The 27,804-nt window shown below is 43.8% G+C and overlaps 1 protein-coding gene and 1 long non-coding RNA gene across 4 annotated transcripts in view; one reads left to right on the forward strand and one right to left on the reverse strand.

Moving 5' to 3' along the window:
- mpped2a (metallophosphoesterase domain containing 2a) overlaps positions 1-27,804 on the forward strand; it is a 145,600-nt gene extending 117,796 nt beyond the window's left edge. The window contains exons 5-8 of one of the 3 annotated variants that reach the window (XR_011346397.1): positions 14,970-15,085; positions 17,049-17,162; positions 18,168-20,618; positions 21,274-27,804. Coding sequence is in view for 1 of the 3 variants with exons in the window: in XM_069902910.1 (XP_069759011.1) it covers positions 14,970-15,085; positions 17,049-17,162; positions 18,168-18,286 (349 nt within the window). In the remaining 2 variants the exon portion in view is untranslated. Of the gene's footprint in view, positions 1-14,969; positions 15,086-17,048; positions 17,163-18,167 lie in introns of all 3 variants that reach the window. The other 2 variants (XR_011346399.1, XM_069902910.1) reach the window with 2 other exon arrangements.
- On the reverse strand, positions 381-19,217 carry LOC138745669 (uncharacterized). The gene is made up of 2 exons (XR_011346401.1): positions 18,980-19,217; positions 381-769 (listed from the first exon to the last, which is right to left on the reverse strand). It is a non-coding gene; the product is annotated as an uncharacterized lncRNA (long non-coding RNA).

A 27,804-nucleotide genomic window follows, 5' to 3' on the forward strand; every position in this document is an offset into this window, starting at 1 on the left:
TAGGGAGAGGACTTTAACAGAAAATGAAGAAGTCGATGGTAATGCCATCTGGTTGGAGGGGGCCCAGATGGAATATTAGGTGTTGCTCCTCCAATTTGTGGATGACCTCCATTTGGTAGTGCATGAGACAGACATGTTGGAGTGGGAATGGGGTGTGAATTTCAAATGGGTGGCACTGGAAGGTCCACTTTATTGCAGCAGACAGTGCAAAAGTGCTCAATGAAACAATCTCCCAGTTTGCGTCCAGTCTCCCCGATATAGAGGAATCCACAATGGTCTGATGAAGGGTCTTCACTCTCTACCCTTCCCCCTCACAGATGCTGGCTAATCAAACATTGGTTATGTATCTTTGCTCTATGAAGTACACTGACTGACCTGCAGAGTTTCTCCAGCATTGTTTTTATTTCGATCACGGTGTCTGCAGACTTTCCTGTTTTATTTCACCTGCTGAGTGTTTCAGCATATTCAGATTTCCAGCACTGACAGTTTCGATTTTTATTTTCATTGACTGACTATGTGTTAATTTTGAATGTCCAAAGGCCTTGCTGTGTGAAAATTGCCTCTCATATTTGCCAACTTAGCATAAGTGATGCTTATGAGTAATTCATAGGCTGAAGGGCCTCTTGGGATTTTGTGAAAACCTGTTGCCCTGCTGTTAAAGTTTTTCCCATTGCTTAACCTCTGTGTCTGCAAGTGAGTAATAATTGGGAACCCAGCCAGTCTGTTGGTTCGAAGCATCCACCAAGGAATCAGCCTTGCCTCTAGTGCCCTGCAAAGCAAGAAGAAGCACTGGGTCAATCTTGTGTTAGCTTCAGATTCAGGTTTCAGATTTTTTTTAAATTTAGACATGCAGCATGGTAGCAGGCCATTTTGGCCCAAGAGTCTGTGCCACTCAATTAACCTATAACCCCCGGTACATTTCCAATGGTTGGAGGAAACCGGGAAAACCCACACAGACACAGGAACATTGGCACTGTAAAGGCATTACGCTAACCGTTACGCCAACGTGCTGCCCCGTTTATTGTCGGAGTACATACATGACGTCACAAACAACCCTGAGATTCTTTATCCTGCAGGCGAGACAGAATTACCACTTATTGATAGTGCAAAAAAAAGCTGAACACAACATACACATGTAAACAAATAAAGAAATGTAAACAAATTGACTGTGCACTACAGAGAGGAAAAAAAAATCAATAAAGTGCCCAAGTAAGAGACCTTAAATGAACCCCTGATTGAGTTTGTTGTTGAGGAGCCTGATGGTGGAGGGGGAGCAGCTGTTCCTGTCTTGTAGCACCTAGACCTCTTTCCTGATGGCAGCAGTGAGAACAGAGCATGTCCTGGGTGGTGAGGGTCTTTGATGATTGCTGCTGCTCTCCGATGGTAGTGTTCTCTGTTGATGTTCTCGTTGGTGGGGAAAGTTTTGCCCATGATGACCTGGGCTGTGTCCACTAATTTTTTGCCAGGCTTTACACTCGGGGGAATTGGTGTCCCCACACCAGGCCATGATGCAGCCGGTCTGCATACTTTCCACCACACATCTGTAGAAATTTGCCCGTCCATTGTACTTTGAGCCATAGCGAGGTGGTGTCAAGATGCTGCAAAGCTGGGGATAACAACACAAGTGAATGGACAGGATATTCTGTTTAATAATTAAGCTATATTTCAAGAGAAAATAATCATTCTGATTAGATGAGACAACTTGGCACTGTGTGGAGGTTGAATATATTGATTGCAAACACGTTCATTGAACGTTCATTGTAGGAATACTATATAATATGCTAATTTATTTGAGATTGTCAGGTATTCTGCCTGAGACTTCCCCTCTCCCTTTCTTTCTCTACTGTGACCCTTATTGAAACCAACTTTCGAATAAGCATTTGGTGATCTACCCTGACATCTCAGTGAGTGTCTTGCTGCCTTAATATGTCTGAGAGCACTTCTGTGAAGAGCCTTGGGCACTTTTACTGGGCTATCGCCAGAACATAAAAGTGCTATTGAAAGCATAATGGTGAATGAAGAAGGCTTTTGATATTAGATTGGGGTAAGAGAGATATGATCAGGCTCCTCCCAAATCACAATGCAATACTTCAACAAATTAAAATGAAAATATACAGGAGAAGCTTATTGAAATTCCACACTGTGTGGCAACTCCTTGGGTGTTTATATGAAATTTCTGAGCATTAGAATCATCGAACTCTCCAGCGCAGTCAAATACCCTTCAACCCATTTAGTCTGTACCAAACTATTATGCAGCCTACGCACCCATAGGCCTCCATACCCCTCCCATCTATGTACCTATCCAAATTTTGCGATAGGTTCAGCGTAGCGGTTAGCGCAATACTGTTACTTTGCCAGTGACCCAGGTTTGAATCCTACACTGTCTGTAAGGAATTTGTATGTTCTCCCCATATCCACGTGGATTTTCCCCAGGTGCTCTGGTTTCCTCCCACCCTTCAAAATATACCAAGGTTGATTGGAGTATTTGGCCAGAAGGACCTGTTACTGGGCTGTTATGTCTTAAAAGAAAATCTTCAGTGTCAAAATTGAGCTCACATTGACCACTTCAGTTCACAATTTGTTCCACACTCTCATTAGTCTCTGCATGAAGAAGTTTCTCCTAATGCTTCCTTTAAGCATTTCACCTTTCACCTTTAACCCATGTCATCTAGTTCTTGTCTTAACCATTTGAGTACAGATGTGCCCGTGGAACATTGGTGCCTTGGCATTTCCAAGTCCCATTTCTCTCCATGGATGCTGCTTGACCTACTGAACCCTCCGCTTCTCCTCGTTCACATAACATTCCAGCATCTTCAGTTTTGGTATTTCTTGAGTACCTTTGCTGATCTGTGAGGTTAAGAACAACTGCCCCTGAGTTCAATCTCTGTCCCTGGCCAGTCAGTTCCAACTCTTTGCATTCCTTTTGCAACACCCCATCCCTTTTCACTCCTTGTGTCATTGGTGCTGACATGTAACATGGATACTGGCAATTCATCCGAGATAGAGTCACAGAGTTTTACAGCACAGCAAAATGCCCTTTGGCCCAACTTTTTCATGTCTTCCAGATGTCTAGCTGAGCTAGTCCTACATTTTCCCCCACCTCTACCTGTGCATCTGTCTAAATTAATTTGAAATAATTCATTTTTCTCCACTTTTACCACTTCCTCTGGCAGCTCAAATGAGGAGCTTTTGAAGGCTCTGGAACTGCACTGGCTAGAGTTTCAAAGAATGATTGGGGGATCTTGGCAGGACGGTTACCATAACGGTTAGAAAGCTCTTACAGTGCCAGCAACCCGGGTTCCAGTCTGGCCGCTGTGTAAGGAGTTTGTACTTCTCCCTGTGTCTGTGTGAATTTCCTCTGGGACTTTCAGTTTCCTCCCACCCTTCAAAATGCACGGGGTTTGTTGATTGATTGGGGTATTTGGGCCGCACAGCCTCGTGGGCAGGAAGGGCCTGTTACAGCGCTGTCTGTCTGACTTTAATTTAATTTAGAGGTCTCAGGCCGAAATGTAAAATTTAAAATATTTAATCCTCCTCTGTTTGTTTGGGAATATTACGTGTTTTGTAGTGTATGAGCCGTCTGCTAGAACAGCCATTCTCAACCTTTTGCCCCGCCCAGGACTCTACTCAAAGTTTATGGGCCCCCCCTTCCCTGTGAAGCCATCACACTTTTGTTCCTTCTGTACTTTTCTCCTACTGACTACATAAAAAATATTGATGTAACGTGAGGTGAAATGAAAACAAGGCTTTTACTTCAATTCTGGTGTCTGCCTACATTTTGCTCCTACCTCAATGAAGGGCTCAAGCACGAAACGTTGGTTCTGTATCTTTAACTTTGCTTTATAAAGTGGACTGTTGGATCTGCCGAGTTTCTCCAGCTTTGTGTTTTATTTGAAGGTTTCTACTTAAATGTGCCCTGCATTCCCCCCCCCCCCCCCCACCCCACCACCGCACCCCTGGGATCCCGATGAGAAGGGATGGCTGTGTTAGAGTTTTCTGAGTGGGGACTGTTCATTTCGGCCTTCTGATCGCTCTGCATAATCAGGACTGATCACCGGGAATTCAGGGTGTTCCACACACTTGGGGATTGTTCACTGTATTCACTGTATCCGTGCCGTGGCTTTCACTGTTTATCTCATCGAACCACAATACTTACGTAATTTCCAAGTCTCTGGTCTGCAAACGTAATAAATTTAATTGACCCTGAGATCTATTTGTTAATCCTTTCGAGCAGGCCACAGTCAATGAGGCCTGGACAGTTTAAACGTCGGTGTGCTTTTGTTTCACAGTTGTTAGTTTTTAGGTGATTCATGACAGGCTTCACTCAGGGAAATATTGTACAGACATGAAGCAGACAGGGAATGAAGGCCATGCCCTCTGCTGGTAATGATCTGAGACCAAACCTCTGGCTTCGTTGCTGGCGCCTGCCGAGGCTCTGTACTAAATTGTGCTCCCAACATCTCCTGGTCCTTGCTTTGCCTTGTTATTTCCCCTGGAGCACGAGAGTATGGGGGTGAAGATGCCAGTGAGAAGGGCGGACACCAACAATGGTTCCTGCTTTTGACTGTGAGCCACAAACCTTCTCCCTCTGGAGGTTTGGGAGAAAGAATCAGAATCAGAATTTAATGACATGAAATTAATTGTTTTGTGACAGCATCTCCAAAATAATAAAAATAGTGCAGGAAAAAGTCCAAGTAATTCCAGAAATAAAGGGTTTCAGGATCAATGAGGAAGAACATAAAATCTCTTTATTTGCTGAAGATGTTCTGATATATCTGACAGAACCAGTTAACCGATTACAAAAATTGCAGTCTAAATTGGAAGATTTTGGGATTATATCGGGTTATAAAGTCAATTGGGACAAGAACGAAAGTTATGCCACTTATGGAAGGAATTATGAACAAATTAAGAGAAATTCTCAATTTAAATGGCCGCTCAATGGGATTAAATATTTAGGTATCAAGGTTGACAACAACCTGCAGAATTTATACAAGTTGAATTATCTTCCCTTGCTTCGGAAAATTGAGGATGATCTTAATAAATGGGTGACCCTCCCAATAAATTTAGTTGGAAGGGTCAACTGTATTAAAAATGAATGTGCTGCCCAGAGTACAATATTTTCTCCAAAGTTTTCCTGTTCCTATACCTCAGAGATTCTTTCAAAACCTTAATAAATGCATCAGGAAGTTTCTGTGGAAAAGTAAGCCTTCCAGAGTCTCTATCAATAAACTAACTTGGAATTACGAAAGTTTATCACCTCCCTCTTTGATGGAGGAAACAAGTCTTCATGGGTAAAATTGGAGTTGCATAAGGTTGGTGAGATGATAGCAGAAAATCTCATATATAAATGGAATTCTAAATTTTTATCTGGGCCTAAAGAAGCCCTCCATCCCCCCCCCCCCCCATTAAAGTATATAATTACAATATGGAATAAAATTAATGGTCAAATTGGGGACAAGGTGGACCTTTCACCTAAAATACCCCTGGCTCAAAATAAGTTAATTCCATTAATGATTGATTATAAAATCTTGGACACTTGGTCCCAAAGAGGATTGTTATGAGCAGGGACAATTTATTACAGTTGAGCAAATTAGGAATAGATATGGAGTTTTAAATACATCTTTTTTTCTGCTATCTTCAGTTAGGACCTTATTTAAGAGACAGATTAAGTCCAGCACTAACCTGTGAAATAGAGACAAGGGGAGCACAAAAAAATTATTTCAAAGTTATATTCCTTACTTCAGGTGGGAACCCTTACACAAGGGCTCGATAAATCAAGACAAAGGTGGGACTCAGATTTGGGTGTAGAAATTGATCCATTTTGCTGGTCTGACCTATGTCGGGACAGCATGATCAAAATTCGGTTAGATAAATTTTTACATGATAGAGGAATTAGGGGATATGGGGAGAAGGCAGGTAGGTGGAGTTAGGTCATAAATTAGATCAGCCATGATCGTATTGAATGGCGGAGCAGGCTCGATGGGCCATTTTTGGCCTACTCCTGTTCCTACTTCTTATGTTCCAATGTTCCTATGATTAATGTAGGGATCAGCTGGTGCAATTTAACTTCTTGCATCAGCTACACCTCACTCCACAAAAGTTACATAAATGCAAATCAGAAATATTACACCATTGTGGTCAAGAAATAGGTACTTTCTTGCATTCAACCTGGTCATGACCTAAAATGAGGCCATTCTGGGAAGATTTGTGTCATCTCTTGGAAAAAAAGTTACTGGAATTCAATACCCTCAGGCTCCTGAATTATTTTTATTGAGGAATTTAGAAAACGTAAGACCTAAAATGAGGCTGTTGAAATATAAAACATAATTCATTAAGCTCGCTTTAGCAGTGGCCAGGAAATGCATGGCAGTTACTTGGAAATCTGATTCCCAACTAGGTTTAGCCACTGGAAGATAGAAATGCAGAATTGTGTTCTCCTGGAGAAGATCATCTAGAACCTCAGAAACTGGGATGATATATTTTCAAGAATATGGAATTCATACCAAAGGTACATCAGGGTAAATCTTTAACGATTCCCTCTTCTATTTATTCCTCCACACCCCGGTGGTCGCAGTGCCGAGGACCCTGGATAGCTCAGGTTATTTGTCCCTTGATGGGAGTGGACATTTTTCTCTCTTTATAACAATTTGACCCTTTCCTTATTTTTTTCTCACTTTCTTTAATATTGACCTTCGAATCGTGATTTGTATTTATTCTGTTAATATTAAGGATATCAATTTTTTAAATTATTCTTCATTTTGACTGGATGTTGATTGAAAATTCTCAAAATAAAATATTCAAAATAAAACTCAAAGTGAGGCAGTGTCTGTGGTTCATTGATCATTCAGGAATCTGACAGTAGTGGGGAAGAAGCTGTCCTTCCACTGAGTGCTCGCCTTCAGGCTCGTGATTTTTCCCCGATTGTAGCAGAGTGAAGTGGGCATGGCCTGGGTGATGGGGGTCCTCAAGGGCAGGGGAAAGAGCACAGTTGCCCACAGAAGGGGCTCTGTCCTTAGATCCGTGACCAACTGTTGGAGTAAGGATGTGACGTTAAGCATTTTCGGGGGAAGCACAAGGCTGCAGATGCTGGCATCTTGAAACAAAGAACTGATGAAGGGACTCAACAGGTCAGAGAGTGTTCATGGGTAGAAATGGTCAGTCAGTGTTTTGGGTCTGGACCCTTTCTCAAGACTAAGACAGGCTTACGTCTTGATAAAGAGTTCACACCTGATACTTTGACTGACTGTTTCTACATACGGATGCTGTCTGGCCTGCAAAGGTTCTTTGTTCAAGCATTTTCAGGATCTGCCTTATGAGTTTACTGTTATAAACATTGTGCAATGCATATATGCACTGAAATTCTTACTTGCTGCAGCCAAATGGGTACTTTGCCAAAATAAACCATCCCAACACGTACTTAATTGAATTAAAAAGAGACTTAAATTAAAAAAATAGTGATGTTGGAGCAGTTCCAGACTAGTCTAACAAGGGGAAGTTCAAGAGTCTGATAGCTGTTGGAAAGAAACTGCTCTTGAACCTAGAGGTTGGCATCTCGACACAGAAAGGATGATAATATAAATGAACCCTGCCCGATACAGCCGTGTGTGGACGTGGTGAGGAATTACTGTGTCTTCATTTAATTTGTGTGATTATTCAATTATTTGCTGCATATTATTCAATTAATATGCTATTCAATTATCTAAGTCATTAATTGGGACACCATTGCTCTTTGTCAGTTCTGTCTGATGTAATTAAAGATAGAAAGGATGTAGAGTTGATGATGCGAAGGTAAGTGAAACTCTGCAGAGGAAGTGGTTGTTCTCGCTCTCCCTCTGTATCCTGATCCGTGGGGTGGTCTGGTGGAAACAAGTAGGCTTGAAGTGGGTAACTCAGCCACTGCCGCCTTCACTACTGATGATCCGACCTCTTCCGGACAGGTTCGCAATGGGGAATTGGGGCTGACATCGAAAGCTTCCTGAGGGAACACTGCAGAGCGTTGGGGATGAGATGTTAAACTGAAATCCAGTCTGCTGTCTGTGGATGCAGAAAGTGGATGGTATTTCTGCAACACTGCGTAGGTTTACGATCGCTTTCAGTGCGTCTTCCTTGATCAGACAGTGAAATATCGAAAAACCATGAGACCATTCAGCTCCTCAAACTTGTTCCTCCATTCATCGCAATCATGGCCGACACATTATCTCAATGCCACGTTCCCACTCTGAACCCTGACTCATCGGTGCCTTTAGTTTCCAGAAATCCATCTCCTTCTCGAATGCATTCAGTATCTTGGCTCGATGGATCTCAGTGGAAGAGCATTCAAGAGCAAAGTTCAGGATTCAGAATGGACGGCACGCTTAGCGTAGTGATTAGTGCCACATTGCTACAGCACCGGCGACTGGGTTCAATTCCCGCGCTGTCTGTAAGAAGTTTGTACGTTCTCCCCATTTCTGCGTGGGTTTTCCCAGGGGCTCCAGTTTTCTCCCACCATTCAAAATGAGCCAGATTGTGGATCGATTGTATGTAATTGGGTGGCACAGGCTCAAGGCCGAAATTCATATGTCTAAATTCAAATTCAAGATTCCTTTGTTGTGGACATAAGATTTGTTTCCCTCTGTCTGCCCTGTAAACAGAGGCACCATGAGTCCAGTGCCACAACCAAGATGAAAAATAGAAGCAGAGGAGAGTCCCTTCGGAAAGAACGAGTGTCTGTGGATTTCTCCTCCAAAGACATCACATCTGTGGCTGTATGGCCTCTTGTCTGTTTCCAAAATTCCAAGCGTCGAGTCTCACTCCTTGGCCTCTGTTTACCAATCCAGATTTCATATTTATTGTCGAGTACAGATTTAACATCACATACAACCCTGAGATTCCTTTTTCCTGCGGGTGCGGCAGAATTACCACTTATTGATAGTGCAAAAAAAAATAAACAGTACACACTGTAAAACATGTAAACAAACAAAGAACTGTAAACAGGTAATGAATGTAAACAAACTGACTGTGCAATATAGAGAGAACAAAAAGAAAATCAATAAAGTGCACAAATAAGAGTCCATAATCAAGTTTGTCATTGAGAAGTCTGATGGTGGAGGGGTAAAAGCTGTTCCTGAACCTGATGGCACTAGTCTTGTGGCACCTATACCTCTTTCCTGATGACAGCAGCGAGAAAAGAGCGTGTGCTGGGTGGTGAGGGTCTTTGATGATTGCTTCTGCTCTCCAACAGCAGTGTTCCCTGCTCAATAGTGGGGATGGTTTTGCCTGTGATATCCTGGGCTGTGTTCACTACCTTTTGGAGGTCCATGATGCTGCCAGTCAGTACACTTTCCACCACACCTCTGTAGAAATATTCCAGGGTTTCCGATGTCATAACAAACCTCTGCAAACTCCTGAGGAAGGAGAGGCGCTAATATGCTTTCTTCATGATACCATTAGATATGATCAGGGAGCTGTCAGCGCCTGGGGCCTTCCGGATTCCCTGCTTGGCATCAGAACTCTCACAGATTCTGGTCCTGAATCCTGGTTTCCATGAGCCAGTCTCCAGCAGCCCACTGCCTGGTATGGGTCCATTGGCATCCGGGTCCCTTGCTGGCCCTCCTCTGTAGTCTCTGTCCCTGTGGGGTCCTCTCCCAGGTTTCTCCTTGATTGAGTGAGGGGTGTTTTTCTGCTCCGGTGCCCTGTGCTGGACCATTTCTCCCCTGGAGTCTACACCCCTCATGGTCTGGGCTGCTAAACATGAGCACTGCTACCTTGGGTGCCGAACTGCATGCTCGTTCATGTCAGGCAGTGTATACCTGCATAGGCAGGACCACTGGGCAGTAGGACCCCACAGAGGAGCACCGGACATCCTCCGGATCCATACCAGCCATCTCCTCTCTCCATGAATTGTACAGCTTCTGCACTGTTTGAATGAATGACCTCCCCACCTTGGTTCCAGCGAATCCCCTCATTCTCAAGGTTTTCAAGTACCTGGAATGGCTCCAAGAGTTACGGAAGATCCACACAGCAGGGAACAAGCCCTTCAGCCCAATACATCCATGTCCACCTAGTTGGGACTCTGGGCTGAGTGAAGGAGCAAACAGAAAGGCCACAGGAAGATGGTGTTTTAAACAATGGGGGATTTATTAAAACTGATGAACATCAGGAGATTAATCAAAGCTGATCTCCTGTGCAGGTTTTATACTCTTAATGGACATAATTACAGAAACTTAATTAGCAGTAAAACTAAGTTTTGATCACAGAATGGGGAGTTACAAAGACCTAATTATCTAAGATAAAATATAAAGATTCATTATAGAATGAAATGCTTAATTAACCATGAATTTAACTTAGTTAACAACGTCTAAGTTTCTGTTACAATGGGTGCACACTCTGATTGTAACTTACTTTACAAATCCAAGATTCTGTTAACACAATGGTGTAGACTATAACATAATTAATGAAGACCATAAGACATAGAAGTAGAAATTGGCCATTCAGCCCATCAAGTCTGCCCCACCATTTAAACATGAGTTGATCCATTTTCCCACTCAGCCTTCTCCCCATGACCTTTGATGACCTGGCTAATCAAGAACCTGGTTTGTATCTCACCGACCCTCACTTACTCTGTCTATCCCCTTCATAATTTTAAACACCTCTATCAAATCTCTCCTCATTCTTCTACGGTCCATGGAAAATGTCTTAACCTGTTTAACTTTCCCCTGTAATTTAGTTCCGGATGTCCAGGCACCATCCTAGTAAATCCTTTCTGCACTCTTTCTAACTTATTGATATCTTTCCTGTTGTTCGGTGACCAAAACTGCACACAATACTCCAAATTTGGCCTCAAAAATGTCTTATACAAGTAAATCACAAAATTCTGTAGACACCGTGGTTGAAGTAAAAACACAAAATGCTGGAGAAGCTCAGCAGGTTTAACTATGTCCTTTATGTAGCAGAGGTACAAAGATACATAAACAACGCATCAGGCTTGAGCCCTTCATCAAAGCCCTCACCAATGTCTTATACATTACCATAACACCCCAACTGCAATACTCAATACGTTGATTTATGAAGGCCAAACTTAGTCACAAAGCCATTCATTCTATAATCTAAATCATTAATATACAACATAAAAAGTAGCCTCAACATTCACTCCTGCAGAACATCACCAGCATCTGGCAGCTTTACCAGAATATGCTTCCTGCCAGTCAGCCAGTGCTCTACCCAGGCTGATATGTTTCCTGTCATTGGGTGTTGTTACTGCTGTCTAAGCCCTATCCACAGATCCCTGTAACTTCATTAATACTATTTTAAAGGTTAACCTCCTGGCCCCTCCCATACGTTTAGCTAGTGTTTAAAAAAAATCATTAAGAATATGGTTCTTTGCAACTCCCGACACTTTAGCTTCTAAGTGTAAAAATATTGAGGGTGGGGGAGGAAATTCTTGTCTTGTTTCTCTGAGGTGGGGTGGTCAGGATAGGATCCCCCTGGAATATACAGAGCTGGCAACACCATTGGTGAGAGATTCTCACGCATTTACAAAGGGGTAAAAGACTGCTGGAGGAACTCAGTGGGAGAAAATGAAAGGCGCAACAAGAGGTTGCCCATATTAGCAGCAATAGCCTACAACTGCAACTCTGTCAACTGCCCCATTATAAATGTGAAACATATGAGAGTTTGCATTTACATAGTGCCTTTCACAGCACTTGGAGGCCTGAGTGGCCTCCTCTATGTAATTCCTACTTATTTATCTTGCTTGAGGGTTGTACATCAGCCAGGACTCTAGAGAGGATTTCAGCATTTCCCTTCAGCATAAAATCTGTGGGACCTTTGCCAGTGTGAGAGTGGACAAACAAGGGTTCAAGTTACAATCTCCTGCAGAGTGTGGCACCTCCATTGATGTGGCAGCTCATGCCTCAGGAGTGGGATTTAAACCCAGCGACTGTGTTTCAGGAAAGAGTTCTTCCAATTGAACCAACAATGAAAGTGCCATCTTGTCCAGGGAAAGCCCTGATGGGCAACAGGTTTGATGGGCTGAATGGCCTTGTTTTCCAATGTTCCCATGCAAGTTCCTTTATGATTCATTTTGCTTTGAAGATAAAGTAAAACCCGCGGTATCCAGCACCTATGGGGTTTGGTAGATGCCAGATAAGTGAATTTTCTGGTTGCTTGAGATTTCAAACCCGTATTTTTTAACCTATTTATTTTCTGTAATTTTTTTTGAATTCTGGATAATGGGGATTTTACTGTACATGGGTTTCTTGAGTTTTAACATCCTGTGAAAGGGGAGAGTTTAAAAGGGATGCGCAGAGCAAGTTTCTTGGTTTGTATCTCACCGACCCTCACTTACTCTGTCTATCCCCTTCATAATTTTAAACACCTCTATCAAATCTCTCCTCATTCTTCTACGGTCCATGGAAAATGTCTTAACCTGTTTAACCTTCCCCTGTAATTTAGTTCCGGATGTCCAGGCACCATCCTAGTAAATCTTTTCTGCACTCTTTCTAACTTATTGATATCTTTCCTGTTGTTCGGTGACCAAAACTGCACACAATACTCCAAATTTGGCCTCAAAAATGTCTTATACAAGTAAATCACAAAATTCTGTAGACACCGTGGTCAAAGTAAAAACACAAAATGCTGGAGAAGCTCAGCAGGTTTAACTATGTCCTTTATGTAGCAGAGGCACAAAGATACATAAACAACGCATCAGGCTTGAGCCCTTCATCAAAGCCCTCACCAATGTCTTATACATTACCATAACACCCCAACTGCAATACTCAATACGTTGATTTATGAAGGCCAAACTTAGTCACAAAGCCATTCATTCTATAATCTAAATCATTAATATACAACATAAAAAGTAGCCTCAACATTCACTCCTGCAGAACATCACCAGCATCTGGCAGCTTTACCAGAATATGCTTCCTGCCAGTCAGCCAGTGCTCTACCCAGGCTGGTATGTTTCCTGTCATTGGGTGTTGTTACTGCTGTCTAAGCCCTATCCACAGATCCCTGTAACTTCATTAATACTATTTTAAAGGTTAACCTCCTGGCCCCTCCCATACGTTTAGCTAGTGTTTAAAAAAAATCATTAAGAATATGGTTCTTTGCAACTCCCGACACTTTAGCTTCTTAGTGTAAAAATATTGAGGGTGGGGGAGGAAATTCTTGTCTTGTTTCTCTGAGGTGGGGTGGTCAGGATAGGATCCCCCTGGAATATACAGAGCTGGCAACACCATTGGTGAGAGATTCTCACGCATTTACAAAGGGGTAAAAGACTGCTGGAGGAACTCAGTGGGAGAAAATGAAAGGCGCAACAAGAGGTTGCCCATATTAGCAGCAATAGCCTACAACTGCAACTCTGTCAACTGCCCCATTATTAATGTGAAACATATGAGAGTTTGCATTTACATAGTGCCTTTCACAGCACTTGGAGGCCTGAGTGGCCTCCTCTATGTAATTCCTACTTATTTATCTTGCTTGAGGGTTGTACATCAGCCAGGACTCTAGAGAGGATTTCAGCATTTCCCTTCAGCATAAAATCTGTGGGACCTTTGCCAGTGTGAGAGTGGACAAACAAGGGTTCAAGTTACAATCTCCTGCAGAGTGTGGCACCTCCATTGATGTGGCAGCTCATGCCTCAGGAGTGGGATTTAAACCCAGCGACTGTGTTTCAGGAAAGAGTTCTTCCAATTGAACCAACAATGAAAGTGCCATCTTGTCCAGGGAAAGCCCTGATGGGCAACAGGTTTGATGGGCTGAATGGCCTTGTTTTCCAATGTTCCCATGCAAGTTCCTTTATGATTCATTTTGCTTTGAAGATAAAGTAAAACCCGCGGTATCCAGCACCTATGGGGTTTGGTAGATGCCAGATAAGTGAATTTTCTGGTTGCTTGAGATTTCAAACCCGTATTTTTTAACCTATTTATTTTCTGTAATTTTTTTTGAATTCTGGATAATGGGGATTTTACTGTACATGGGTTTCTTGAGTTTTAACATCCTGTGAAAGGGGAGAGTTTAAAAGGGATGTGCAGAGCAAGTTTCTTGGTTTGTATCTCACCGACCCTCACTTACTCTGTCTATCCCCTTCATAATTTTAAACACCTCTATCAAATCTCTCCTCATTCTTCTACGGTCCATGGAAAATGTCTTAACCTGTTTAACCTTCCCCTGTAATTTAGTTCCGGATGTCCAGGCACCATCCTAGTAAATCTTTTCTGCACTCTTTCTAACTTATTGATATCTTTCCTGTTGTTCGGTGACCAAAACTGCACACAATACTCCAAATTTGGCCTCAAAAATGTCTTATACAAGTAAATCACAAAATTCTGTAGACACCGTGGTCGAAGTAAAAACACAAAATGCTGGAGAAGCTCAGCAGGTTTAACTATGTCCTTTATGTAGCAGAGGCACAAAGATACATAAACAACGCATCAGGCTTGAGCCCTTCATCAAAGCCCTCACCAATGTCTTATACATTACCATAACACCCCAACTGCAATACTCAATACGTTGATTTATGAAGGCCAAACTTAGTCACAAAGCCATTCATTCTATAATCTAAATCATTAATATACAACATAAAAAGTAGCCTCAACATTCACTCCTGCAAGTGGTGGGTGTATGAAAGGGGCTACTAGGGGTAGTGGTGGAAGCAGGTACATTAGTAGCGTTTAAGAGGCTTCATGATGAATCGTTGAATATGCAGGTAATCGGGGTATTATGTGCAAACAGCAGAGTTTTAGTTTAAATTCATGAGCTGCATGCTTCAATTTCAAAGCTCTTTTGTTAGGTTTGCATGGAAGATCGCTGAAGAAAATGTAGTCTCGTTTTCCATTCTCCACGATTTGCCTATTTCCAGCTTATATTGCTGTAAGGGACTCCCAAGTTCTCCTCCCCACTGTTGCTTGACCTGCCTCTTGGGACTGGGTGATCACACCCAGGAGGCTGACATCGAGCAGTGCTGGCATTATCTGTTCTCTCTTTTGCAGGACCCCCTGGTTTAATGGCTGGGGTTTCAACCTGCCTCGGGGGCAGTCTCTGCTCGACAAGTGGAATCTAATTCCGGAGGGCATCGACGTTCTCATGACTCACAGCCCACCTTTGGGTAAGTGCTTGCAACAATGTTAGGCTCTCCCCCAGTGGCTGAACCAGTTGTGTAATCACGGTGGATGGGTGTAGCAAAGTCCAAATGTAGCTACTGGCCTGGGCTCTCCAACAGCTCCTCCCAAACCCCTGACCTCAATCACCAGCAGACTCATGTGACAATCAACCCCTTTTGGTCATGTGTGAAGAAAACAAGTTTGAAAAGTCCCAAGAGAAATGAGGCAGAACACAGGCTGGCTGACCAGTGGTTTTTATTTACATGCATCTCTTTGGCTTGGCTTCGCGGACGAAGATTTATGGAGGGGGTAAAAAGTCCACGTCAGCTGCAGGCTCGTTTGTGGCTGACAAGTCCGATGCGGGACAGGCAGACACGATTGCAGCGGTTGCAAGGGAAAATTGGTTGGTTGGGGTTGGGTGTTGGGTATTTCCTCCTTTGCCTTTTGTCAGTGAGGTGGGCTCTGCGGTCTTCTTCAAAGGAGGTTGCTGCCCGCCAAACTGTGAGGCGCCAAGATGCACGGTTTGAGGCGTTATCAGCCCACTGGCGGTGGTCAATGTGGCAGGCACCAAGAGATTTCTTTACATGCATAGGGAACTAGAGAACTCACAACAGGGATAAAGCATGCATGTGCACACACACACACACACACACACACACACACACGACACAATCGCCACACGGAGATAGAAAGCTTTATAATCAAGTTACAACATACGATACCCACCACCTCTTGATAAAGTGCAGGCTCCAAACTAGGCATAGTGATTTCACAGTACTTAAAGGGCTCCCAGCCCTTTGTCTGCACACCTTACCAACAACTCTCCAGCACTGCCCATGGCTCCAACCTGAAGTGGGGCTCAGGTTCATCCCAGAAGAGAAAGAGACAGGTGGCCCAGAAGTGGTGGGCTTTATAGTGCCATCAGCTGGAGGGTCCAGCCCGGTATTGATTAAAGGGGCCAATGACCAGGTGTGCGCTGACCTGTGGACAGGGCTTGATCTTGATTGGTAGGTGAGGTGACTTCTGACTAGGTTGCAAATGTAGAGGTCATGTGATCCTTCACAATCCACACTCCCACCAGGTTCCAGACGGTGAGATCCATGACCCTCCACAATGCACACTCCCACCAGGTTCCAGACAGCGAGATCCGTGACCCTCCACAATCCACACTCCCACCAGATTCCAGACGGCAAGATCCGTGACCCTCCACAATTCACACTACACTCTCCAAGTCATGCACCATCCACTCTAGTCTCACAGCTCCAGAGGGAAGCATCTTCATCAGAAGGACTATACCCCACATCATCCTTCATGAGTTCCTTTTATTGTCACATAATAAAACATTAAAAATTTAATATACATAATATGCTTCAAAGTTTGTTTGTGATAAGCCAATCCAAGGGTCACCATGAGCATTGCTGGGCACCCTTAACTATAGGAGAAAGAGAAGCAAAAGAGAATCCCTTCAGGGTCATTGAGGGCCCATGGATTCACCTCCAGTGCTCCCACAGCCTCTGCAGCCACACAGACTCCTATTCGATCATCAACATCCTGAACTCCAGATCCAAACTCAACACCCTGTCGAATCCTGATTCCCTTATGCCAATCTCCAGCAGCCTGTGACCTATGCAGATCCCCCGACCACAAGTCACCCACAGCCTATGTGAGTCCCACAGCCTCTGGACCCCTCAATGGTCCCCTGCCACAGTTGCCATCCCCAGGGGTCATCTCCTTCTTCTTTGCAGCAGGAAGTGCTGGCTGACCTGTTGTATGTTGGCAGCACTTTCTATTTCATGCTACCTTCTGGTCTATTGTAGCCCTGGCACAGGAGGTCTGCCGGAGGCTTTAACTCGCCACTGGATTGCTGACATCATGGCAGATGAGGTTGGTAATAGGAGTGACCAGCTCCATCGGAAAGAGAATCTTGTGGCATGGCCCTGCTCATTACAGCTTTGTTTCTGTTCCCAGGTTTTCGAGACTGGGTTCCCAAGGAACTCCAGAGAGTAGGATGCGTCGAGCTCTTAAACACAGTGCAGAGGCGAGTGCGGCCAAAGCTACACGTCTTTGGAGGAATCCACGAGGGTGGGTCGTCAGCTCCTCTTCACACCGATGAGTTAAATTTAAATTTTAAAACACAGAAGCCCATTCCAGCTATTTAAACCCGTGACACCAATTCTCCTACAAACCTCAGATGGGTGGGAGGAAACCGGAGCATCCAGGGAAATCTCACGGGGAGAATGTACAAACAGCGCCAGATCCTGGGAGTGAAGGAAAGGATCTCCCAGGACTTTCTGGAATAAATTGGATTGGGTGGGTTTGATTTCTCCACAGTGAAGGAAGATGATAGAATTTCTCTCTCTCTCTCTCTCTCTCTCTCTCTCTTTCTCTCTCTCTCTCTCTCTCTCTCCCTCTCCCTCATTTTCCTTCAGTCTCCTTTTACAGAGCCAAAATCAATTCTTACTTTTCCTCTTATCGTGTTCTATTCACACCTTTTTTTCTGTTGATCTGGACTCTTTCCCCCTCCCATTCTCTCCCCAGTCTTTAATTCAGCTGCCTGTCTGCTTTTTGATTATACCTTGAGGAAGGGCTCAGGCCTGAAATATCAGTAATATATCTTTACCTCCTATGGATGCTTTGAGACCAGCTTAGTTCCGCCAGTATTTCTGCGTCTTTACTGCAATTGCAGTGCCTGCAGACTTTTGTGTTTCATCTCTTGGCCCCACCCAGCTTTCCCCTTCTCGTCCCTAATGTAGCCCCATTTCTATTAAGTCCCCCTAAAGGGTCCTGACCCAAATCGCTGACTGTGCATTTCTGCCAACAGTCACAGCCTGGCCCGCTGAGACCTCCAGCCTCACGTCTGTCTATGTTTTAATCATTTAATTTTTCATTTAGGGACAGAGCACAGTAACAGGTCCTTCTGGCCTAAATATATTCATGTGACCCATGAACCTACCAACCCCTTTCGAATCGGGGGTCGTCAGTGAATTGGGAGCGGTCAATAGGTCAGGGGGCTGCTAGGTGGAGATTGAGAGAAGCACGGCATCACTCCGTGGAACTAACAGTACGGTGACCATCTCTCTCCTGCAGGTTACGGGATCATGACAGATGGATACACCACGTACATAAACGCCTCCACTTGTACAGTCAGTTTCCAGCCAATAAACCCTCCCATTATCTTCGACCTCCCGAATCCTCAAGGATCCTGAGCTCCAATCCCTTGTGCCAAGGTGGAGGGTCCATGAACTGCCAATTTTTTTTTTCTTTAATGAAAAGTGTGACTTTAAGAAATAATATTAATTCTGTTAAATGTTTTTTCCTTGTACAACCTGGTTATTTTTTTTTTGTAAAAATGCTGGTACAAATCGTAGAGATTGTGCTGTTAATACAGATTGCTTCTCTTTCAGGTTGAAGCTTTGTGGACTTTGTGAGGGTTGAACTATGATATTCTGCTCACATCTGCTGGTTTAAACTGTTAAAAGAATCATTGCTGCAGTTTAAATGTCAGGGTTTGATTTTGATGGGATTCAAATTTCAAGGAATTTGAAGGTTCTGAAGAACCCACAATGAACAAGGTGTGATGGGAGAATGACGACCTTCTGAAGTACCTCTCTCCACTCTCCTCACTGGTTTAGTCACAGTTGCCACCCTGCTTGAAGCAAATGAAGCAAGGTTAGTGGAGGGAGTAATTTTAGACGGAACAATTGTCGCTAAGCGACTCTGCGTAAGAATCACCCCCCAATTCTTGATGGGAGTTTCTCTCAGTCCTGCTCTTCAACTAGTCCCTGATCTTCAGTTCTAACAGAAAGAAAACTAATAACCTAAAGGCTTTAATGAGTGCAAACATGTCCATTTATTGTACGAGATTAGCAGGCAACCTACTTCCTTCATTTTGTAACTACCTTTAGCGCTCCAGGTTAGTCCTTTCCTTCGATTTCTTTCTTATTCCCAGGTAGCACTTATCTGTGGAATAACTGCAAAATGTTTAACAACATGGGGGAGTCTCCATGGGGAAGGCATTTTAAAAACTTGTAAGATCATGATCCTTGATGAACTTCCCTTTGGATTCTGGGCCCGACAGGGATGGAAGTCCAATGTCATATCCCATTCCCTTACCAAGGAACAAATGTGAGAATTGGGTTGTGGGGGAGTTCAAATTTATTGACGTATGTTCCATGCAGGGATAAAGATTGTTTGGCCATTGTGACATCTCATACATAGAACAGAATGGCAGAGTTTGCAGAGAGATGGATCAGTTGGTAACAAGCAAAGGTGGCATTGTTTGAATAGTTTGGAGAGTCTGATAATGGTAAAAAAGAAACTGTTGAATTTGTTAGTGTGTGATCTCACACTTGTGAAGTTTCTTCCTGACAGGATGGGGATGAAGAGCGTGTGAACAGGGTGGGATGTGTCTTTTAATATGCTGGCTGCTTTACCAAGGCAGCAGGAGTTAAGGACAGAGTCAATGGAGGGAGAGTGTGTGATGGAGTCAATGGAGTAGAAGGGTGTGTGATGGTCTGTGCCATGTTCACAACCCTCTGCAGTTTCTTGTAGTCTTCAGTGGGGCAGTTCCTGTCCCACACAGTGATGCACCCTGATAGGATGCTTAATTTAAGAGTCAAACTATCCAAGAAAATGGGAAGGGTTTATTTTAGCAGCAATAACCTCATAAAAACCTCTCTGAATATTCACGAAGAGAGACTATGTTGTCTTCTAGGAAATGCACACAATGATTGGGTTGTCAACGAGTAATTTGTAATGGATCCAAACCAATCCTGAAGATCAGCAGTGTCACTTTTCGGTTTGTTTGAAGATCAACTTTGCTGTCCAATATTTCTATCTTCTGAAAATGAATTCACGTCTGTGTATGTGGTTTCAGTCTCAGAACCATGGGGACACGTTCCATCGAACCCTGCTTAGAACTAACATCAAAGTCACTGTGCAGACCCTGTGATAGGATTTAAACCCCAGATCTGAATGAAGGTTTCTTCAGAACTTGGGTGTCCAGTTTTCTCACAGCAACAACCTTTCATTGAGCAGAAATGTCCCGTCATTGGATGGAGGTTGCGTTATGCCCAGACATTTGGCCATTGAATGTATTGTGACTCCAGTTCTCCATTGATTAACCATTTCCATTGCATTCAGACATCAACGGGCCACTTGGCTGAAGTGGCCGTCACTGCACTGTGCCCCATCTAATCCTTTGAATGTTTCCAGCATGACTACAAGGGGAAGAATGGCTTCCTGGTCCTCTTTTCTATACCCACGCTAATTGTCCCCAGAATACTAAACTTCATATATGCAGTTTAGCTAAAGATAGTTACAAAATGAAGGAAGTAGGTCACATCCCAACTAATCCAGATTATGTTCTAATTGATCCAGGTCACGTAATAACCAGACCAGGTCACATCCCAACTGGAATTATTAGGGAGTGTGTGAGCTTGGATCTTCTATTAAACACATCATCTAGAAAGCCCTCAATCAGATCACTTGCAAGAGTGGGAATTTCCACCTTTCCTTCACTCCCAGATGCCAGTGATGGTATGTCCAACCCTCACCTTCCTCGATAACTTTTTACTCGTAAGAAAACCCAAATTGTGTTTGGATTCCAAAGGCAGAGAGTCCAACCAAGGACCTTCCGAAATTGGTTCACACATCCATCTCTTTTGACAGGAATATTTCAATCTGCCCAATACTCCACCCCTGCCAGCAATGGGTTCTTATCCCCTCCCTACCACTCCTCCTCCACCACCTGGTTCCATCCATCATCATCCCTCCCTTATACAGTTCTACTCATCACCTTCTGTCCTCTGTCTCCACCTTCCTGTGTGACACATTTAGCAACGCTATTCCAGCACCAGCGACCAGGCTTCAAATCCCGGTCAGGAGTTTATACATTCTCTGCGTGGGTTTCATCCAGGTGCTCCTGTTTCCTCTCACGTTAATTGGTCCCATGGGTGTATTTGGGCAGGTGTGGGCTTGTGGACCAGAAGAGCCTGTTACAGGGTAAATATCTCTCAATTTAAAATTCATTCCTCCTCCCCTCCCTTACCGGGCTGCAGCCATCCATCATCCTTCCTTTATCTGGTTCCATTCTCTTCCTCTACCTTTCCCCCTCCCCTCTCTGCCCCTCCCAGCTAGTTCCATCATTCCCCCCTCCTCACCAATTCACACCCAGTCTCTTCTCTTTATACAGGTTGCCCTCCCTCTAGATTCACACTCCTGATGCAGGATCTCGACCCGAAACGTCGATCATCTCTTTGGCACCACGGATACTGCTCCACCACCACGGAGCAGTTAGTTTTGACTCCAGATCAGTATCTGTAGCTCTATTAATCAACATCCCAACATTTAGTCAATTGTGCTTCTGGATGTCTAATCTCATTGCTTCTTGTTCTGGGCAGAAAATGCCCTCACTCCCACCACTGCCCCTTCTACCTGCTCACACATATTTACATTGAAGTTATTTTGCTGTTTACACACAAGGCTTTGGAATCCTAGTCCACAGGTCCCTCAAGGTTGCTGCTCAAGTTGATAGGGTAGTTAAGAAGGCATATGGTGCATTGGCCTTATTTAGTCAGGGGACTGAGTTCAAGAGCTGTCAGATAATGTTGCAGCTCTAGAACACTCTGGTTAGTTCACCCTTGGACTACTGTGCTCAGTTCTAGTCACCTCATTACAGAAAGGATGTGGAAGCTATTGAGAGGGTGTAGAGGAGATTTACCAGGATGTTCTTGGATTGGGAACGCATCTTATGAAGCAAGGTTGACAGGGCTGAGGCTTTTCTCTTTGGAGTGACAGAGGATGAGTGGTGATTTAATCGAGGTAGATAAGATTAGTGAGGCGTAAATAGGGTGGACAGCCAGCACCTTTTCCCTGGGATGGCAGTAGCATATCCAGAGGAGATCTGTTTAAGGTGAATGGAGGAAAGTTTAGGGGAGACGCCAGAGGTAGGGTTTTTACTCGAAGAGGGTCTAGAATGCATTGCCGGGGTAGTGGTGGAGGCTGGTACAACAGGGATATTTAAAAGACTCAGGCACATGGATGTAAGAAAAATAGAATGTGTGAGGTAGGGGAAAATTAGATTGTTGTGTAGGTTTAGAGAGGTCCGCACAAGATTGTGGGCTGAAGGGACTTTACTGTGGTGTGATGTTCCTTTTTCTAACATTCATCACAATCTATTAACTACAAACCCATACCCTATTCTCCAAGTTAATGTCTTCTACAAGTTTTAAAACTTTACTTGAGGTACTAGTGGAATCTCTGATAATATGATTGAAGTAGTGAATGTAGAACAGTGTACCTCAGGTACAAGCCCTTCAGCCCACTTGTCAGGGCTGAACATGATGTCCAAATCAAACTGAAACTCTGCTGCTTGCACATGATCTATATCCCTCCATCCCCTTCATATTCAAGAGTCTATCCAGAAGTCTCTCAAATGTTACTGATGTTCCTGCTTCCACCATTACTCCTGATCGCTTGTTCCAGGCACCCACCACTAACCCTGGCTGCCCATTCAAGGTACCAACCACTACCTCTGGCGGCCCATTCCAGGCACCCACCACTATCCCTAGCTGCCTGTTCCAGGCACCCACCACTACCCTTGGCCACCCTTTCAAGGTACCCATCACACCTCTGGCCACCCTTTCCAGGTACCCCGACTACCCCTGGTTGCCCGTTCAAGGTACCCACCACTACTCCTGGCCATCCATTCAAGGTACCCACCACTCCCCCTGGCCGCCCATTCCAGGTACCCATCACTCTCCATGTCTCCCTCCCCTCTCATTCTAACTGCGTCTTCTCCAATGTGCGACATTTTCACCCGGGGAGTAGATTCTGACTGTGCCTCTCGTGAGTTTGTAAATTTCAATCAGTTACTGAGCAGGCATTCAGTCCAAATTAATATTCCAAACAATACTCAAATGGGGTTTGACTTCTGGGAAAATACCTAGAGTATTGCCAATATGAACTTTTGATTTCCAGCTGTCTGATTATGATCCCATTAAATAATTATCCTCAGCTGGAGCGACCCATTTCAATTCCTTGCCCCATTCCCATGTTGACATATCTGTCTGTGGTCTCATGCACAGCTAGACTGAAACCACCTGCAAATTGGAGGAACACCACCCTCCAACATTAACATTGACTTCTTCGGTTTCTGTTAGTCCACCACCCTCGCCCCATCTATTTCTCATCACATTCATTCTTTCTGTCCCTTTCTCCCCCTGTCTTCTTGCCCCTAGCTCTCCATTCATAGAGCCTCCCCCCTCCGCCGATCAATTCTCACCGCTCCTCTCCTGCTCATGTCCAATTATCACCTTTTGTCTGTTGGTCTGCGCTCCTTCCCCTGCCCTTTCTTTCCTTCTCCCTGCCTTTTAATTCAGCTGCCTGCCTGCTTTTTTAATTATACCTTGAAGAAGGGCTCAGGCCCGAAATGTCGGTTACTGCATATATCTTTACCTCATGGACGCTGTGAGTCCTGCTGAGTTTCTCCAGCATTCCTGTGTTTTCATTCCCCAGTTGAAATGCCTATATTTGAATCTACTCATCATCCAATCGGCATTAGTTGTTCCTTCACACGATGTGGACATTTATTGTCTATAGAACCATAGAACATTACAGCACAGAAACAAGCCCTTCAGCCATTCTAGTCTGTGCCAAATATTATTCTGCCTAATTCTACTGACCCGCAACCAGTCCATAGCCCTCCATACCTCTCTCATCCATGGACCTGTCCAAATTCTTCTTAAATGTTAAAATTGAGCCCACATTCACCACTTCAAATGGCAGCTTGTTCCACACCCCCACCACTCTGTGTGAAGAAATGTCCAATCATATTCCCCCTACACCTTTCCCCTTTCACCCTTAACCCATGTCCTCTGGTTTGAATCTCACCTACCCTCAGTGGAAAAAGCCTGTCTACATTGACTCTGTCTATCCCCCTCATAAATTTTAAATACCTCTATCAAATCTCCCCTCATTCTTCTACGCTCCAGGGAATAAAGTTCTAACCTGTTTAACCTTTCCTAATAACTCAGTTCCTGAAGTCCAGGCAACATCCTAGTAAATCGTCTCTGCACTCTTTCAATCTTATTGATATCTTTCCTGTAGTCAGGTGACCAAAACTGCAAACAATAGTGCACATTTGGCCTCACAATATCTTATATAATTATTTCTTGCTGACCTTCTGTTGGTGAGTCATTTTAGAGGACACTTCAGAGCCAATCACATTGGTGGGACTGGAGTCACAGACAGGCAAAATTGGGTTATATTTCCTTTGTGGGAAAGCATTGTTGAAACTTGTAGTTTTTGTTTTTAATGAGAATCCACTTGTTTGAATGTAGTTTTTTTATTCTGGATTTATTTAGTGAATGAATTTCAATTCGGTCACGAAGGATGTGAAGTACCTAACTCGGGGTAACAGTTCAGCCCTCTCCAAGCTAAACTTAGAATTTAACAACCGTGTTACCAGTCTATCCAGTTTTTGTCTAATCACCTAATGTCTGAGAGTAACAGGAAACCTTCCATCAGCAGGATCCCACAACACCAAGCTGAAGGTTTTGAGAAGGATAGACCCCTCATGTTATTCTCCAGACTGCCTCCATATTCCTGGAAATCCAGTCGTCTGGGAGAATGGGTTGAACTGAAGTAAACATGGGGGTGGTGACATCATATGTGATCATCCAGTTCCGTCCAGGAATTAACTGAGTGGTTCTCAACCTTTTTCTTTTCACTCATGTACCACTTTAAGTATTCCCTATGCCATAGATGCTCTGTGATTAGTAAGGGATTGCTTAAGGTGGTATGTGGGTGTAAAGAAAAAGATTTGAAAACCATTGTTTTAATCAACCCTCATGGACTCGTTATGTGCATGGTTTCATAACTCCAAAGGAAATGGGCCAATGACAATTTTTCTCAAGCAAAATATTTCAGAAACAATTGGGTCTAGAGCAACCTTCCCTTCCCACTCACATTCCACCTTAAGCAATCCCTTACTAATCACAGAGCACCAATGGCATAGGGATTACTTAAAATGGTGTGTGAGTGGCTTGGGATGACATCATCCAACATTGGTTTCTCTGTGAGGAGACTGCTGTTCAAACTCTGAGCCTTTTTTTCCTGTTGTAATGACTGATGCTCTTCCTTCAACAATGCTCCATATCTGGGCCAAAAGGCCAGTGTGAAGTAGCACGTTATATTCTTACATTTCCTACTGTTGATGATTTGCATTACCAGTTGCCAGTTGCAAGGGAGTCAACCATGTGAAGGAATTGATTGGACATCAGAACATGGTCATTTCTGAGCAAGTTCTCAAGAAACATGCAAGGAATATTAAGCTCTTTCAAAAGCAACTGGGAGCGAGGGATGTGAGTATCACACGGACCTCTGTAGACCATCTTGCCTTCCATTGACCTGAGAACAAAAGAGCTTGGACGTCCCAAAATGGTTCCAAAGTAGAAAATGTCCCAACGAGCCTTCACCAGTGTGAAGGGGAGGTGGAGGAAACAGAGAAGATTTGAAGACTGAGGATTTAAAATGCAGGAAGAGAGAAATGACAGGAGATATAAGAAGAGCAAGCTGAAGAGACCTTGCTCTATGTGCCACCAACTGTTGGTCTGCCTTCATTCACAGAGTCTGCCTTCTGCTCCCCCTTTCAAAAGGTTCCCTGTTGGAGAAAGAGAAGTAGTGAAATGCAAACCCAGCGCACAGTGACCCTTTCCTCCTTCCCCTGTTCAAGGATCAAGGAATGTGAAAGCCTAGCCCTCTCGCTGTCAAGGAAGATGTATTACTGGAATATTTCCTGTTACATTTCTCTCACCTGCAGCCAGTGAGCAGAATCTATCCCAGCATGGAGCTGTTAGGGTTCCATGAATTTAGTAAGAGTGCGGGAGAGAAATCTCCCCTGTCCAGTTGGAAGGTATGAATCTTATCCATATGTTGAGAGATAAACACTTGTGAGATCAAGGGAGAAGATATAGTATGACAAGAATTTATTGTCATATACATGTACAAAATACAGATGCTCAAAAATTCTTGCATGCTGCAGCCACACAGGTACGAAAATCATACCCCAAAACACCGAAATGCTGGAGGAACTCAGCTGGTCTCGCAGCATTCATAGGAGGTAAAGATATTGCCGATAGGAAGGGGTCAGGCTCAAAACATCTGTAATCTAGTGTTTCCTCCTAGGGACATTGTGACACTGGCTGAGTTCCTCCAGCATCTCTGTGTTTGGAGGGTCTGCAGGCTTTCATGTTTCACGTAAATTATGCCAACTACAACAGAGTATGTTAAATTACAATATGACAGGAGACTGAAAAATAGAGAATAAATACAAAAGGGGCAGATTGTTAAATATTAAGTTGAAATTAGTGCAGGAAAAGGTAATATTTTAAAGGGTCAGCTAGATTTTTGTGGTGGTCCCAGAGTAGTTCATGGTTATGGTTAGGGTGGTAAGGAGAGGCTCAAGAGCCTGGTAGCTGTTGGGAAAACTGCTGTTGGGCCTGGATCTTCTGCCTGAAGGGAGCAGCAAAGGGAGGTTGTGATCAGGATGATGATGGTCCTGGGAGGTGTCGGCTTTATCCTTTGAGATGTTGGTATGGGTAGGGTTCAGTCTCAAGTAGTTTGCATTGACTCCAACAAAACAGGGACATCCAAATGCAAGACCTGACCCAAGGCAAACTAACACATGTTAGGTATTGGACAGCCTCTTACCACAATGGGGTTCAATCCAGATCAATGGAACTCAATGGGATCCTCTGGAAGGGGCAAGTTACTCCTGCAGAGGGCTCCTTTGGGACTGCAAATGTACCGTGATTCTGCAATCTTCTGACTGCTAACATTTCGACTCTCTTCCATTTTAATTGATTCTTGGGCTGTGGGCTGATTGTTTCCTTCCCCATCCCGCTCCCTCGCTTCCAAGTGCGATGGTGGTTCTAGCCATGGTGGCTTTGTGAAGCAGGTAAGGGAGAGCCTCTTGGTGTTGGAGAAGAACACTGGTTCGCAACCATTTTTTCACTCACATACCACCTTAAGTAATCCCTCACTAGCCACAGTGCACCAATGGCATAGGTGCCCTGAGGTTAGTAAGGGATTTCTTAAGGTGGAACATGAGTGGAAAGTAAAAGTTTGAGAACCACTGGACGAGAGTCACAGTGAGGTAAAATCAGGTGATTTCCACCCCTGGAGACAATTAGAGGAGCCGAGGGTTTGACTTTACAAAATTAATCCTGTCAGACTGTATTAAAACATTCCCCAATCCTATCACGATCTCTCCAACGAGAGTCATTATTCTTTAACTATTTCCTTTAAAAGTTCCCAAATGGAAGTCCGACATTTCATCCACTGGGAGACCACTGTCCCATTCCTTTTTTGCCAAAGGCTCAGAAACACCTTAACCATAGGCTCTTGCTAAACTCTACAATAAAAGCACACCTTCACTTTCATTATTGCTTATTTATTCATGTCATGGTGGTCGTTTTAATTGTTGTTTTTTGCACTGTGTATAAAGGCAAGCTCGTTCGCACACATAATAAAAGGTTTCTTGCCATTTTGTTGTTTAAATTTAAGCATTATAAATGCTGAAGGTTCTTTTTCTTCCCCCCCCCCCCCCAACCCCTCTCTTATTTTCTTCTCTCTGTCGAACGGAAATTAGCGGATAGAGTTCTTTTGTTTCCATAAAATTATTGTGATATTATATATTTAGCAGCCTTTATATCTAAATAAA

Source organism: Narcine bancroftii, chromosome 1 (assembly GCF_036971445.1).
Source record: "Narcine bancroftii isolate sNarBan1 chromosome 1, sNarBan1.hap1, whole genome shotgun sequence".
Taxonomy (NCBI): domain Eukaryota; kingdom Metazoa; phylum Chordata; class Chondrichthyes; order Torpediniformes; family Narcinidae; genus Narcine; species Narcine bancroftii.